Source organism: Dermacentor albipictus, chromosome 9, assembly GCF_038994185.2.
Source record: "Dermacentor albipictus isolate Rhodes 1998 colony chromosome 9, USDA_Dalb.pri_finalv2, whole genome shotgun sequence".
Lineage (NCBI taxonomy): Eukaryota > Metazoa > Arthropoda > Arachnida > Ixodida > Ixodidae > Dermacentor > Dermacentor albipictus.
The window spans coordinates 37,013,044-37,028,545 of NC_091829.1; the positions used below are offsets into that span (position 1 = coordinate 37,013,044).

Here is a 15,502-nt window from a genome sequence, read left to right on the forward strand (position 1 = left end):
TCTCTTCGCGCTTTCTTAACTTCCAGTATTGCAGGGGAGAATTTCTAAGGAAAATATTTGAATTCAAAGCTCTTTATTACAACTGCTGTACGATGAGGACGAAGTACTATTCTCTAGATGTTCACGGCAGAACTCATTAATGAAAGTCAGGTAGTTATGCAGCGTAAACCGAGCGTGCGGAGTTCGAGTCTATGTGCTTCCGAAGTGATTGCTCTGCGACGCTTTTCCATATGCGCGGCGTCACCTGTGACGATTTGAATTCTGTCACATGGCTGCTCGCAGGAGCTGAAGGAGATTGCTACGGCAGCGGACCAGAACGCCTCTATGGTTGTGGGCCTTTTCTGCAAGTTCACCGGCGGCTGCGATAAAGTGTCCCAGTACCTCAAGTAAGGCTCTGCAGTCCAGCCGATCAGATAGATAGATAGATAGATAGATAGATAGATAGATAGATAGATAGATAGATAGATAGATAGATAGATAGATAGATAGATAGATAGATAGATAGATAGATAGATAGACAGATAGACAGATAGATAGATAGATAGATAGATAGATAGATAGATAGATAGATAGATAGATAGATAGATAGATAGATAGATATATAGATAGATAGATAGATAGATAGATAGATAGATAGATAGATAGATAGATAGATAGATAGATAGATAGATAGATAGATAGATAGATAGATAGATAGATAGATAGATAGATAGATAGATAGATAGATAGATAGATAGATAGATAGATAGATAGATAGATAGATAGATAGATAGATAGATAGATAGATAGATAGATAGATAGATAGATAGATAGATAGATAGATGGCACTTTAGCATAATTTTTATTCGATCCATCGCACCTTTCACTTGTTCAGCACTGACATGCCAACGTTTAAATAACTTTTATGGGATTCTGAGTGCTTTCTTTATTAGCGCGTCATTTTAAGATTCGCAAATTACTTAGTCGATTACCGCGGTTTTGAGATGTTGTCCATTGCTTGAAAAGTATGGCGCAAGAACTACGAGCACTACTATAGAGGAACGACGCCTGAGTCTTGCGGCTAACTTTTTAACCATGTATTTTTACCGACTCACTAAAGTTTGTCAGTTGCTGTTGTTGAAATCGCCATATCAATAAGTGGGAATTCTTTTAGGTCAATTGGCGGTTCCTGTCTATGATAATTAAATCTTTAGTGCGATAAGTATGCTTAGAGAACTCACCTGTCATTGTTTACACCCATCTAAACACGGATGTATTTTAGAGGTGTCCGCTAACCATTAGTAAGCATTAGCAATTATTAATAATTATATAGGCCGTGAATATTTCCCGGGTAGGCACAATACATAAGGGGGAGCATAATTGGGCGGGCGTTAAGGGTTACTGAAGGGCGTACAGACCTCTTATATGGCATAGATCAGGATACGGGTACCCTTAGTTAAATACAAGTACAATTGAATATAATTGAATTCTGGGATTTTACGTGCCAAAACCACGAGTTGATTACGAGGGACGCCATAGTGGTGGACTCCGGAATAATTTTTACCACCAGGGGATCTTTAACGTGCCGCCAATGCACGGGACACAGGTGTTTTCGGATTTCGCCGCCATCGTAATGCGCCGCGGCCGGGATTCGATCCCGCGACCTCGTTGCTCAGCAGCGCAACACCATAGCCACTAAGCAACCACGGCGGGTAATGTAGGTACAAGCCCGCACTTTCTCTTGTACAGTTTACCCCTGACGCGACCATATGCGTCCAGCAGTTCTTGGCCCCTAGCCGCCAGCGCGAGCTGGCCGGTAGGTCAGGACTGGACAACAAGGTCTCCCATCGCTCGAGGGGGGGGGGGGGCGAGGGGGAGGGGGAGGGGGGGGTTGGGGAGAAGAAGGTTCCGCCCCATCTGGTGCCAGCGCGCACCAACCGTTACTAAGGGCTCAGTACAAAAGTTGATTCTCTCTCTCTCTCTCTCTCTGACGTGACCACGGCGCTGGCGTCACGTGATGAGGTATCCCCTTACATTATCTTACGCTAGTCACATAAAACGCATAACGAACACGTGTAAGCCATCTGCGCAATCGCAGCCCGTCTCCACGTCAGGTCCTTTATTCCAGGACTATATACCTACCTGACGGTGTCGTGGTCTTGGGGCACATCTCTTTTCGCGACAACAACATCTCGGACTGCACCATTTTGCCGGTTAGCTGCTTCAAGGACCCGTTTATGCAATACAGGAACCTGTCCTACATGCATTCCATGGTGAGCTGATAAATATTCACGTATTCAGGTGTTTATCGCGATTAGTATTATCATAGAAATGAACAGGGGTGCACTCTGCAGTTTCCACGTAAGACACATTTCCCGGTTGTATCACAAGAAGCCAATAAACAGTTATCTCGTTTATTTCATGGTTGTGTAACACTTCAGTGCTTTATCGACCATTAATTGCAATGACGAAATTTAATGTATTCGGTTTGATGATGTACCGTACCAAGACACACGGCAGGACATCTTTTATGGCAATTAGAGGGACTGCTATCGTATTTGTGACGTATTCCTGCGTTCGAAACAGAAAATCTTGTCTGGAAGCACATTGCCCTGTCGGTCACCCCGACACGATAAAGTTGCATTTTTGCGTATTGACAATGGCCTTTGTCGTATGTATGGCATCCTGTAATAGAGACGACCACGGTTAATAGTGAGGACAGGAAAACGGCAAGCTTAGGGCTGTAATTCTCGTAACTTTGACATCGGATGTCGTCACAATAAGTAGCGCTTTGAGTTGACCTAGCTGAGAATACAATTCTCCATTATATTACACTGAGTTATTCTCTATGCAAGTTCTCGTACCCCTCCCCTTCAGTATTTTAATAGTAATAATTATTTGGCTTATTCTAGGCCCGTGCGGTTGGTAGGCTCCTGTCTTGACTCGTTTTGATTAAAACAAAATTAATGCGTGACCGATCGCGGAAACGAATTTATGCCGGCCAGTACAGCCGGCCGGTGCTCCAACCAATAAGCCACGATCGCTTTTTCTTTCATTTAGTGCTTTTATTGAAGCCTCCAGATGATTAATTTTGAATATTTGGGCGTTCTCCCACGTCCACCATAGGCACAAGACACAATATGATTTTTTTTTGCATTCTGCCCTTATTTGAATGCGGCTGCCACTAATGGGAACCAAACCTTCGACCTCGTAGTCACTTTCCTGCATAGGCTGTTTGGCCTCGACGTTGCCTTGATGTCGTGGAACTAAAATTGCTCGTAATGCAGCGAGGGACACACAGTAACAAATTGCGGTGCATTGTAATGTTCACACTGCAAGTGCTCGCATTGTAACGGCTTGCTGAATCATTTATCTAGACAGAACCGCATAGGGAACGTTCGCCTTCAAGAAGCGCTGGAGTTAAACACCTGGTTGGAGTGTTAACTGGTCAGTGGTCGAGATAAGAACAATTTGTCCAGAGTATTGGTACAAATAATAGAACGCAAAAAATATAGCAAGTCGTCTTACAGGCATAGGCACTTTCAGAATGGACAGTAGAGATAGGTAGAGTGCTAAGCTGCAAAAATTTGGGCAGAGCTCATCTATGGCGACATCCAATAGCGAAAACGCGTCATGTGTGAGGCTTGAACTGCAACCGGGTTCCTCTTGCGCATGTGGATGGATGGATGGATGGATGGATGGATGGATGGATGGATGGATGGATGGATGGATGGATGGATGGATGGATGGATGGATGGATGGATGGATGGATGGATGGATGGGTGGATGGATGGATGGACGGACGGACGGACGGACGGACGGACGGACGGACGGACGGACGGACGGACGGACGGATGGATGGATGGATGGATGGATGGATGGATGGATGGATGGATGGATGGATGGATGGATGTTATGAGCGTCCCCTTTCGAATGGGGCGGTGGGTTGCGCCACCAAGCTCTTGCTATTATACTGCCTAATCGCCTACCTAGGTTAAACAATGAAAAAAGAAAAAAAATCACTGTTAACTACCACGCCCAAATTTTCTGATCCCCTATTGCGAACTGTGCGAACTCCGTCTTTTGTCGGTTCTTTACTTTTCTTCCACCAATCCTCCAATCGCCTCTTACTAATGCCCATTGCGGACATGTTTGATTTACCAGTGCTCCCGCTGAACCCAAGGGCTTCAAGGAAAACAGTGGTGCCTAAATAAACCACTGGGTAGACGTCTTCACATTCTAATAAAACATGCTCAGTCGTTTCCCTAGCTTTACCGCAGCAAGCACATGCTTCTTCTTCCTTCTTATATCTCGCTCTATAGGTGCGTGTTCTAAGGCATCCCGCTCTCGCTTCGAAAAGTAATGAGCTTCCCCTTGAGCCTATGCCTCTCGATACAGCGCGCCATTCAGCGGTGCCGCCGCTAAGTTCGTCCATACACAGTGTCACATGAGCGATGACCCAAGTTAGCGTCAGAATGGTTTCACGGAGACCGGCACATACTCACTCGAACATACCCACTTGAATGGCCCACACTTGCAGGTTCGACTGACTTTGCAATGAGCCCATACTTTTTTTAAATCTACATTGTCTTCTGCGCAGGCCCATATTTTTGGTTAGATGGCTATAGATAGCCCGAAAGAAATTTGCTCTGACAATTCCAAGAATGCTATTCGCATTTATAGCTGTAGTAACACCTGATTAGCTCAAGAAGGCTAAGTGACTCTTTGTCACCACCCCATTTCAAAGGGGATGTAGTTAAATATCGTCATTATCATCATCTTACAGATTGTCGTACCACATGGCGTGTGGATGTGTATTGTACTATTGCACTAGATCCCTGAGGATCCTTTAAATATAAGAGCGGTTCCTCGTCGCTCCTCGAGAAATGTTGCCGAGTAGACGCATTTATATCGGGTAAAAAAATAGCCACGTGTCTCAGAGCATGTTGAAGTTAAGGTCCGCGGTTGAGGTCAACGATTAAATTAAGGTTAAGCAGCTAAGCTTTAAACGTAACGGCTGCAAAATTGCGATGTATTGCAGCCATTCGCCGTTACAGCGAAATACTGTTCTACGAAAGGATTAAACAGTGGCAGGACAAGGCGAGCCTCGCACTTTATTATATGTGCGTTCATCGCCACAATAACGAGGGAGTTTAGAACGAATATGCCTGTTACGCGAAACGTTCTGTGTGTTCCTGCTCATATTTTGGCAGTTTCCAACGGAATTCACGCTAATGCCCCCTCGCGGTCCCATTCTCGGGACTTCGCGACGGCAACATGCAAGTACAATCGATGCCGCAATAAATTAATGTTATTTAAATTCTGGCCTTTTACGCGCCATAACCGCGATCTGATTACGAGGCAGGCCCGTAGTGGGGGACATGGAATAATTTCGACCAGCTGGAGTTCTCTGAAGTGCACCTGAACCCTAAGTACGCGAGCGCCATTGCATTCCGTCCCCATCGAAACGCGGCCGCAGCGGTCGGGATTCGATCGCGCGACCTTGTGCTTAGCAGCGCAATGCCAGCGACGCAGGATGCCTTGCTGGCTGTTCTCTGACATGCGTTTGAAGCCCGGCACACGACCTTACACCGACCTTTCACCACCACACGATAACCGCTGCATTACTTCCCCCTTGACACTTTCGCTTTAAAACGCATTGCCTGATAGTCAGCTACCTTTCCCTCCGCAAAGTGCAAAGCATGCCTGCACACTCATTTTTTTTTTCGATCTCCAGACCGACGCCGTAAATACGGTTAGGCACCTGCAAGTGACGGAAGGCCTCGACACCATGTACGCCGTGTCAGCTACGTTGGCGGGGCGTTGGTACAAGCCAAGGAGGCCGGATAACGAGAACGTTCTCTATCCCGGACGGTACCGCGTCGGGTCTCGTTGCAAGTTGGAAGACTACCCGCAGAAAGCGCACGTACAACACGTAAGTCCCGTACGCTGTTCCTCAAAACGCTTTTGTCATAAAACAATATATATTCGGTGTGTGCGTGGGTGCTCGTGCGTGTGTGCCCATGTATAGTTCGGAGAAGCTTGAGTGTGAGTCATCGAAGGAACCGCGCCTGATGATCGATGTGGCGCATTCCCCTTCATCAGCTTCCGCCGGTGCATGTCGTTGGTGACTGAAGGAGAGCACTCCTCCGGCAGCGATACTCCGGCTCCCTTTTTGCGATACGAGAACGTTTACATGCACCCCGTCAGACCTACCGCGTCTCGAACAACTCTCTCGTGTCGCATCAAAGCGATTCGCTTTCCCGGCTTATTGGCGCGGTTTGAGTGGATACAGTGCGCAAGAAATGGGACACGTTGTTTGTCGCATTCGTTTAAAACGCCGCTATTCTCCTCACACTTCGACTTCGTAAGTAAAAGCATGGCGACCGTACATTCCTCGTGACTTTTTTTATCGCTATCGCGATAAAAAAAATGACAAGGAATCACCTGACGTGGAAGTTGCCGGTCAGTGAACTTGCGACACGAGAGCGAGCCTTCGCAGCTGCGCATGTTTAGTTACCGTAAACTTCTTGCGACCTGCGTGAATTACGTAATGTAGGCCTAAACCAGAAGAAAGGGGGTTAACCGAGGGGCCCGATTTTTTTATTAGCCACATCATGAGAAGCCAACAAGCACTGTTTGTTTGTTGGCTTCTCATGATATGGTAACGTAGGCCTGATACACAACTTTGACGAACGCTAAACAAGAATTCGAAGTTGGGCCGTTTTAGTAAATCCCTATTTTAAAATACTTAAAAGCACCCACTCCTGCTGTGACAGGAAGCTTGACGGACCAGCAAAGACGCAAGAACGAGAGAGATAGGTGCCTGCTCAAAGGGCCAATCTTTGGCGTCACCGGCAATCACGACTTTATTGCAAATGTTTTATCTGTAATGATAATCAAATCACTGGAGGATCCAGCGGGGAGGCTGGGGACACAGAGCCCGGGGGCCCACATGATACGTTCCAGCTGAAAGTAGTGAGCGTACCGCAGTAGCCCCCCTCCCCTCTCCTTCTCCTCTTCCTCCTCCTCCACCTCGTCATTTTCTGTATGCTTTGATAAGGGACACTTTCTATAGAGGTTCTTATCAGGCAGGATACGCCCCGGTCCTAATAGGCTTGCTTTCGCGAAAAACTTATTTTTAATTTTTTCGGCTTACCGCTTTCCGGATATCGGCTCAAATTGGAACCGATGGGGTAAGAGCTAAAGAAAAAAAAAGAAGAAAAGAAAAGGTTTGAACTACTCGTCCGTTCATTCGTTCGTTCGTTCGCAATAAGTGCCCCTCAGGCGTCACGCTGGCGTTCTTGACGTCAAATGCGTGCCGCTGGAAACCCGAGTTAGTGCCCTTGAAGATATCAAAAGATGTCGTGACCCAGTATACGCACCCAGAGGCTCAGAACTTCAGAAAGGATAGGTGAACGAACCGATGTAAACGTTGTAATGCAAGCACTAGAAAAGAAGAAATGTTGAATTAACCACCGCAACAATTTCGTTGACTGTTCAGACGGCGCGGTGTTCGAAATTCCGCTTTGTTGAAGTTGAGTCTGTGTGGATCGGACTTTGCGTTGCATTAAGGAAACACGGCAATAAAGCCGCGGCTATGACTGGCACAACGCGGGCGCGCCCCACGCCGACACACTGGCCACTCAAGGCCCTTTGCGTGTTTTCGCGGGCTTCTTTCACGCTCGGAAAAATTGCGTTTATGTACCACGTAAGGAGCAACGGAAAGCTGTATTGGGAGTTTTTCATGTTGCCCAACAATTTTTTCATTGACACTCTAATTATAATATTTGAGAAACCAAAACTCAACACTTTAGGACGGAATGTTCCCATTGGTGAAATGAACGCCCCATACCTACTAGCCTCTTCTGTAAGTGGAACCTGCCAATGTTTTTTTTTTCGACTTTCTTCAATAATATTATGTTGGTTTAGTGCAGTACAAGCTGTTCCTAGAAATGATTTTTCAATAATTAATTAAGACTAATTATGTAATTTGGTGGAACGCAAAAAAATATATATAATCTAAGTATCTCCTATCGACGCCAAACTACATTAGCTTGGTTCTGTACAGCTACGTGGCATTTGCATACTTTCAAATCGTGGTGCTGACAGTTAGGACACCCAGCATAATTCAAGTCGTTTAGCTCAGTATCCTTTAATGGTACTCCTTGCGGGCATGTCGCTGCATTAAGTACTTCATCTACCTTCCTGAGTACCTGGTACCCACGTGAGAATGCTACTGTCCGTGCCGCGAATCGACGACCACTCGTTGCAACCACATGCTCACTAAAAATGACACCATTTACACACAAAGGTGCCGTCGTGGCCCGCTCGGTGCCCTTCCTGAAAGATGTCAGTGCTTGCAAAAAATACAACATTAGCTAGAGTCCATATCTCCTTAGCGCCAAGCTTGTGTGTAGTCTGTGTTCTCTGTGTTCTTCTTTTGTCCTGTTTCCGTTCGCGGTGCCTGCCTGGACCGTTGATTGGCGGAATGACCACCCTCAACGTCTTTTCTACTTTGGCTGTAGTTGTTATACCAAGGTAAATATACCTGGTAGCGAAGCTTCCATAGGAGCCCATACGTTCAAAACATGGCGGTCCATCGGCGGTCCATGGGGCTTAGCGCCATCTGTATGTCGTGGGAACACTTCCGGCGGAAGAAAAAATAATGTAACGCCATGTCCGGTAAAAGCAGAAGTGACGTCATTTTGTTTTCGTAGGCGCGAAATTTGTTTTGTTCTTTCTTTGGAGCTATATATTCAAATGCCCCGCCATTCGACTTGGGCGTTTCGAGCTTTCAGCGTGGAAAGCGATGCAGGTAAAGGCCAGCCGTACGGTTGTCGAAATCGCATCCCTGCACAGAACATACTTTCATTGGAGGCCGACGAAAGATTTAGGCGTAGAGTGGTGATCCTATTGTTGGATGCCAAGCCCGTCAGTCAGCGCAGTCGCACGAAAACAACTACACAATTATCTGGCGGTCGTAACTCACTACTTTTGACTGAACAGATTCAGAAGCAATGAAGCTACCCGCGTCACCAAATTCAGACAAACTTCGACAAGCAAGAAAGCACAAACTGTGAGGGGGGCGTATTTCAACAGGTGATACGAGTGCGCCTTTCTGCCCATTTCAAGACGTGCATTGCATTGCGAGTGATAGTAGCGTCAACGCCCCCTGTAGCGATGGGCGCTGAAAAGAAATGCATTTATTAATGATAATAAAATTAAACTTGTATTTTCTTAACTCGTCACGAATATATAAAATTGACTAGGAATTTTATTTTTGTTGAATGAATCTAACTGTGTCTCGTTTGAATTAAAAGACGCGTTTTTCTTTTCCAATGTTTGTTCCCTCCAAACATAGTCGCGCTTCAAACGCTGCTCCCATAACCCCCCACGGTGATGTCGGTGCAAATCTGTACTGAGCCGCTTTTCGCCCGAAGCTTCGCGACCTATTTGAATCGACCTTGGTTATACTACCGTCTTCCTCTTCTTCTGCTAACTGTTCAGAAGTTAGTTTGCCAGCTTTGCGACATTATTCGCTAGCTTATAACTGTCCTTTTCTGGGCGCGACCGTAGCCCATAAATCGTACAGACATAATCGGCCCTATTAGCGTCGCCTACCGACTTGTATAGCGTTTCTTCCAACGGGTAGGAACTCTCCCACGCCGTTAAACGCACGATATATATATAGGGCTCGCCTTCTCACCCATCACGACACTGACACCGACGTACTGACACCGACGTACTGACACCGACGCAAACGATAGCGCTACTTGAAGAAAAAAGTGAGGCAGGCTGTATCGGGAGCGCATTCACAGAGCGGCACGTGTAACGTCTTTTTTTGCGTGCCGCTGAATTTGTTTGGGTACTAGGTCAGAGAAATGACGTAATCAAATATACAAGTGACATTTATTGACGCATTACAAACCTTACATAATTAACTGTTGACACAGCTAGGGGGGGGGGGGGGGGAGCGTCCTCCCTGTGTAATCTTGCAAGCGTGCTCGCCCCCTATGCGTAATCAAAGGTGGCGAGCGCAAATGTGCATCCTTCTGTCTTGTTACCCTAGTATCGTGACGCCATTTCTCAAGCCTACGTGTAGAACGAGTGCGCCCCACGGCCGAGCAACCGTCAAACTTCTTTGACAGATCGCACATTTGTAAGGTTAAAGTTCCTGATAAACAAAGGTTGCATTACTACTGTGCTGTACTGTAATGCTCGTCGAAGAGAAATGTTCAATAGGCTCACACTTCCCTAGTTCCCTTTCTTTTGCGGTCGTTTTCCAGGTTTGCGGCAACAAAAGCTTCGAATATACCCAGAACTTTCAATACACGGCAAATCACGTCACCGGATTTACCTGGGACAAGAAGGAGGGCTTTACGATAACCTTCGAGAATGAAGAATCACTGGAAAAGAAGGTAAGCTGTCGATAATATTTTCGGCGAAACCTTAGAATTCTTGCCCCCGTGCTTACTCGAAACCCACTGCTTTTTCGAGTCGCGTCCTGGCTTAAAATGAACACTATAGAAAAAAAGTAAAGGGAAAAGGACAGCAGACTTGTGGAACCTTCCAAAATCAAAAGCCAAGTTGCAAAGAAGGTGTTTCTTTGGAGCAGTTGCATTGAAGTGTCGCTAAAGAAAAACACGGGATAAGTTTTGATTCATAATGTGTTCCATAAGAATTGTACTTTTGTTTAATTTGGGATGATAAAAGGAATATTAGGAGGTAAAACGACGGTCAGTCAAAGCATCATTCGTGAATTTCGCTCCGGTGTGCCCTTGAGCGTCAACGTGACGTCACGGATTCCAAAGTATTTTTAAAAAATTTCTCACACTGTGGTCATTGAAGCACAGTAAAGGTTCTCGAAACTTGCATAGTTCTGTTTTCGGCTCTTTCGAAATGCAACGTATCCCCCCCCCCCTTTGTTTTTTCGATGAAAATTTAGCTAAACCGGAAAACATGGTGTCCAAATTCATGACGTCACTATGAGTTGCTGCGGGAACTTCAAGGTGGCGTCGCCACCCGCTTTTCTCTTTTACCTTTACATACAAATCAACTGTATTTCTGCGAGCCCCCCCCCCCCCCCCCTCACGCTTTCTTTTCCGTCAAATTTCAGTGCCGTTGTTCCTGCAGAGCAAGGAACATTCTGCGTCAATCATAAAACACTCTGATAGCGCACTGGATCGCACTTGTCGAGTAATCTGCGGCAAGAGCTATTAGTCACACACGAACTTCGAACTTTGCTCTGCTCACCACCACGTACCTGGTCTATTTCATCTGGGACACCGGGAAAACTTACTACGCGCCTCGTATAACGCGTGAAAGTAGGGACAAGGCGAGCATTCAGTAATTGTTTGCAACGCTCATGATTGAGCCGCACCTGTTAAACATTCCCCGCAAATCGTCGCGAGCGTGGCCCACATTTCCGCCGGAAGTGAACTGGGTGTCGCCTGCAGTTCACCTAGAATAATGCGAAACATCGAACGTTATGACCGTATAAAGTCTTAGAACGCTTCCCTAAGAATTTTTTTTCCAAAGCACATAATTAATTGACGCTCTAAAATGTTCGCCGCGCGCGACCCATCAGATTTCCCGGAAATTTTGATTCTGCGGCACGTTACCGTTTTTCAGAATATTGGGCAAACTTCTCGCGCGGTTCGTAAAATGCGCTTGCATAGCTCCGGAACGTTTGTATAAATATTTTTTCGCAAATGCTGTAATAAACCACAATACCCAAAACATAATGCACAGTTTTCAAGCTATTTTGACCAAATATACATAACGCGCCTTGTTTAGTTGGCCATAGAAACTGGAAAGACCAACTACGCCCCTCGTGTAACCGAGGAAAATAGGGAGAAATGTTGTGTTCATTAAATTTATACGAAGCCCATATTTAATTTATAGCCTCGGCAAACACATTACTCATTCAAACGTAAAATTCCTGGCACCATTGGTTCTTGCACTGCAAGAGAGAAACTTGCGTTTTATAGAAGGCCTCCAAACAGTAAGAAAACGAGGGTTTAGCAATTTCCATTGAGTCTCTCATTGGTCCACACTTCAAAATTAACCTACATATCCCTCCTAAATTTCCTCCCATTCCTTCTAAACATAAATTCGGTGAATGATCTAGTGCTCGTATCACACCGTGAAGACACGCATGCAACATATTCGAGCGTATTTGTAGTCGCAATAACAGCCTCGCTGTAAAAAGAATTAGTATCCCTGACTATCAGCCTCCCAGACTTTCCGCTTGACGCTCTTCGTTGCTCTGTTGCCCGCCCTACAGTCCGCTGCGGGACGGTGGCGCCATCTAAGGGCGATGGCTCACACTACTTAACCGCATCAGTGGAAGGCAGATGTGGGAAGCGGGCCGGCGCATGCAGGCCGTTTTCCGCTGTTGGAGGGGCCGAGGATGGCGCGACGCGGAGATTCGCGGTGAGATGGGAGAGAGGGTGCCGGAGTAGATGGCCTTACGTTGCGCATGCGTTGCGCCGCCTGGCAACCACGTGGACGATCGCATTTGCGCCTCCAAGGGGAGGCCGGGTAAACCATATAAATGGCCATAATCGCCACCTTAACTCTTTCAGCCCCTAACATGATGGCTGCGTCCAAAGTGCATTGCATTGCAGAGATACTCGTTCGGGTCATCCTTGAGGACGTTGAGGAGGTGCCGTGAACATTGCCTCGTAAGCTTCGCTGTATATAGATTCCAACAGGGCACGTTGAATCTGCTGCATTTTGCCTTTATGTGCCTCATCGTGTCCTTGTTTTCCTGTCTGTGGTACAGCTTGCTTGTATAGCGTAACGTTCTCATTGACCTGTACCTTTATATTGGCGAGTGAAAGTGATGGCTCGTGAGTCCAATAAATGTTGTGATGTTCTTGACGCGCCGCTTGCAGTTCTGCTTGTCCTTCGACAACAACACGCAGCTGCTTGTTGGAATCGCCGCCTACGACGCGAATTACGATGCCGCGCCCAAGAACTGCACGCAGTTCGTGGGAGCCCCTTGGTCGCGGCTGATGTGGATCGAGAGGATGCGCAAGTTGCTCAAAATTTCGACCACTTACGACCCGAGTCAGTTCTTAGCACGATGCTTGTACGGTACGTGACCGATGTGTGCGATGCCGCTGTACTACTACTACTACTACTACTACTACTACTACTACTACTACTACTACTACTGCTACTACTACTACTACTAATAATAATAATAATAGTAATAATAGTTCTGTTTATCTCCAAGAGGGCGAAGGACTCTCCCGGCGATCTCCGACTGCCCCTCTCTTGTGCTGGCCGGCAGGACTTTCTGCTTGCGAATTGCCTATTTTCACCAACTACCCAGTTATCTGCCGTCCTTTACTACGATTCCCTCATCTTGGCGCCGATTTTGTATCCTCAATCTGCCATACGTATTCCATGTCCTACCCAACTTTATCGGTTTTTCAACTAGAGCCGCGGATACCCCCCGGTTGTTCTGTAACCCACACGACTGTCTATACCCTTCTCTTAAGGATATGCCCAAAATTTTTCGTTCCGTTGCTCGTTGCGGGGCTCATAAGTCTTCAATCTTCTTGTTCTGGAGCTTAAACTAGCCAACCTTCATTGTAGAAATAGGTGAAATTTCGTGTTACAACTATTTACCAATGAAGCTTTGTATTTTTTGTACACGCGACCTAATCACAGGTAATACAGCATAATTGGAACAGTTTTTGTCTGACGCTGATTTATTGATGTAATTTGAGCCCATTTTTTCGCTCTATAACAACTTGCCTCTTTAATGCTTGATGATGCTGAGTTTAATGTAAAAACAGCCTGAATATTTCGACCTGCGTTCGTCTAACGCTTCAAAACGAACACGCCGTTGCTTGCGCGCCTCTGTACTGTTTATCTTGTTCGACACAAGTTTTACGCTGTGAAAATTTTTTGCAAATATCTTCCACTCACCAAGCGGGACTTATGTGGAACAAGAGTGACCCCCCACTTTCTCGAACGTACCTCCGAAGGGTCGAACTGTGATCAATTGGGTCGAGTGGAGGAGGAGCTTCTAGTCGAGGGTCGTTTGAGAATACGAGTGATGCGTAGTAAGAGTGTAGGGTAATTTTTGCAGAACTGGGAAATATGCGGCTCAGCATGACTGGCCGCCGAGAAAAAGCTGAGGCTCATCCGGATTCGAACACTGTTTTTGTTACAGATATCAAAGCGATGACGAAGATAGCAGCTCACCGGGGGCTTCCCACCAGGGCCATGTCGCCAGAGATCCGTTGAACTTTTTATTAATTGACTGCTTCCGGAAAATTAATTGCCATTCGTTTTTCTTTCTTACATTTCATGATTCAATCAATGACACGTTAATGCCGCCACATTTCTTCATTTGTGCACTGCTGAAACCACGCCTTTGTTTATTCGACGGCTTCCCGACGGGGAGGTCCTATGACAAGTGTAACGCTGATCACGCCACCTGGAGGTGAAAGCTTTGCGCACTTCGATGACGACGATAACGACGATAACGACGATGACGACGATGAAGATTTTCGACGTAAAGGAAGGTATTAAATGAATAAACTTAGAGGCCCTCGCTTCTAATTACAAATGACTCTCAACTTGTTCAGAATGGGTAATGTACGGAAATATCACACAACGAAGACTGTGCTTGTATTACAGTCGAAACCCATAACGAAGTCCCCTCAGGCTGAAAAAAATACCTTCGTCGCATCTGATACTCGTTAAAAGCATCTATACTTTACCTAACATTGTCGACGAAAAACATTTCTAATTTACTTCGTTAAGTGCGATACTACTACTACTACGGCTACTACCATAGGTCGGCAAAATTCGCAGTACTCCCTCAGGCTCGCTCATCAAAAATGTGTTTTTTTGCTTCGTGCTAACTCTGGCTCGGGCTCACCGAAACTCTACTCAGCCAAGTCCACTCAAACTCGGACTCACCATAGTTCTACGTGGGCGCGCTCACCAGAGTCGGACTCGGGCAAGTCCACGCCTACGGGCTCCCAACGACTCAAGCTTTCTCGTAATTCGAGCTCGTATATATTAATACACCTTCATACCAGACTAATTTCTAGCGCACGCAAAGGGACTACGAAGGCTACATATTTAATAAAATGTTACGCAACAATAGTCTTAAATAAGATTCCTTATTTCCTGCGCATTACAATGTTCATGCGATGGTGTCCTTCAGAAAAGTTCATTTCAAGTGGATGTGCCTTGCAAAGTAATCAAAGAGGGAATTATTGAACGTTTTGTTAATTAGTTAGATACATGCTTCACTTTCTTGTACAAGGAAGGTGCCTTCTCTCTGAATAATCGAGGACTAGAATTATGTGCAACCGGCTATTTTTAAAACTTCCATAAAACTTAACAACGATCACTCCGTATATGGCTGTAGATTCCATACTAATTCCACACTGCCAATTCCAATTTCAATTTCAGTGTGCTTTACGCCTACAGTTCTTTTTTTATCAATCAGAAGAGGTAGACTGTAGTTTCTTGGGATGTAGCCAAG

General features: G+C 45.9%; 1 protein-coding gene across 2 annotated transcripts in view; it reads left to right on the forward strand.

The window, feature by feature from the left end:
* LOC135906462 (uncharacterized) overlaps nt 1–14,304 on the forward strand; it is a 40,131-nt gene extending 25,827 nt beyond the window's left edge. For both annotated transcript variants that reach the window (XM_065437846.1, XM_065437847.1), the window contains exons 12-17: nt 283–386; nt 2,108–2,252; nt 5,717–5,914; nt 10,269–10,400; nt 12,882–13,083; nt 14,174–14,304. In XM_065437846.1, coding sequence (XP_065293918.1) covers nt 283–386; nt 2,108–2,252; nt 5,717–5,914; nt 10,269–10,400; nt 12,882–13,083; nt 14,174–14,247 — 855 coding nt within the window. In that variant the 3' untranslated portion in view covers nt 14,248–14,304. The remainder of the gene's footprint in view (nt 1–282; nt 387–2,107; nt 2,253–5,716; nt 5,915–10,268; nt 10,401–12,881; nt 13,084–14,173) is intronic.
* Nucleotides 14,305–15,502: the final 1,198 nt, after the last annotated feature.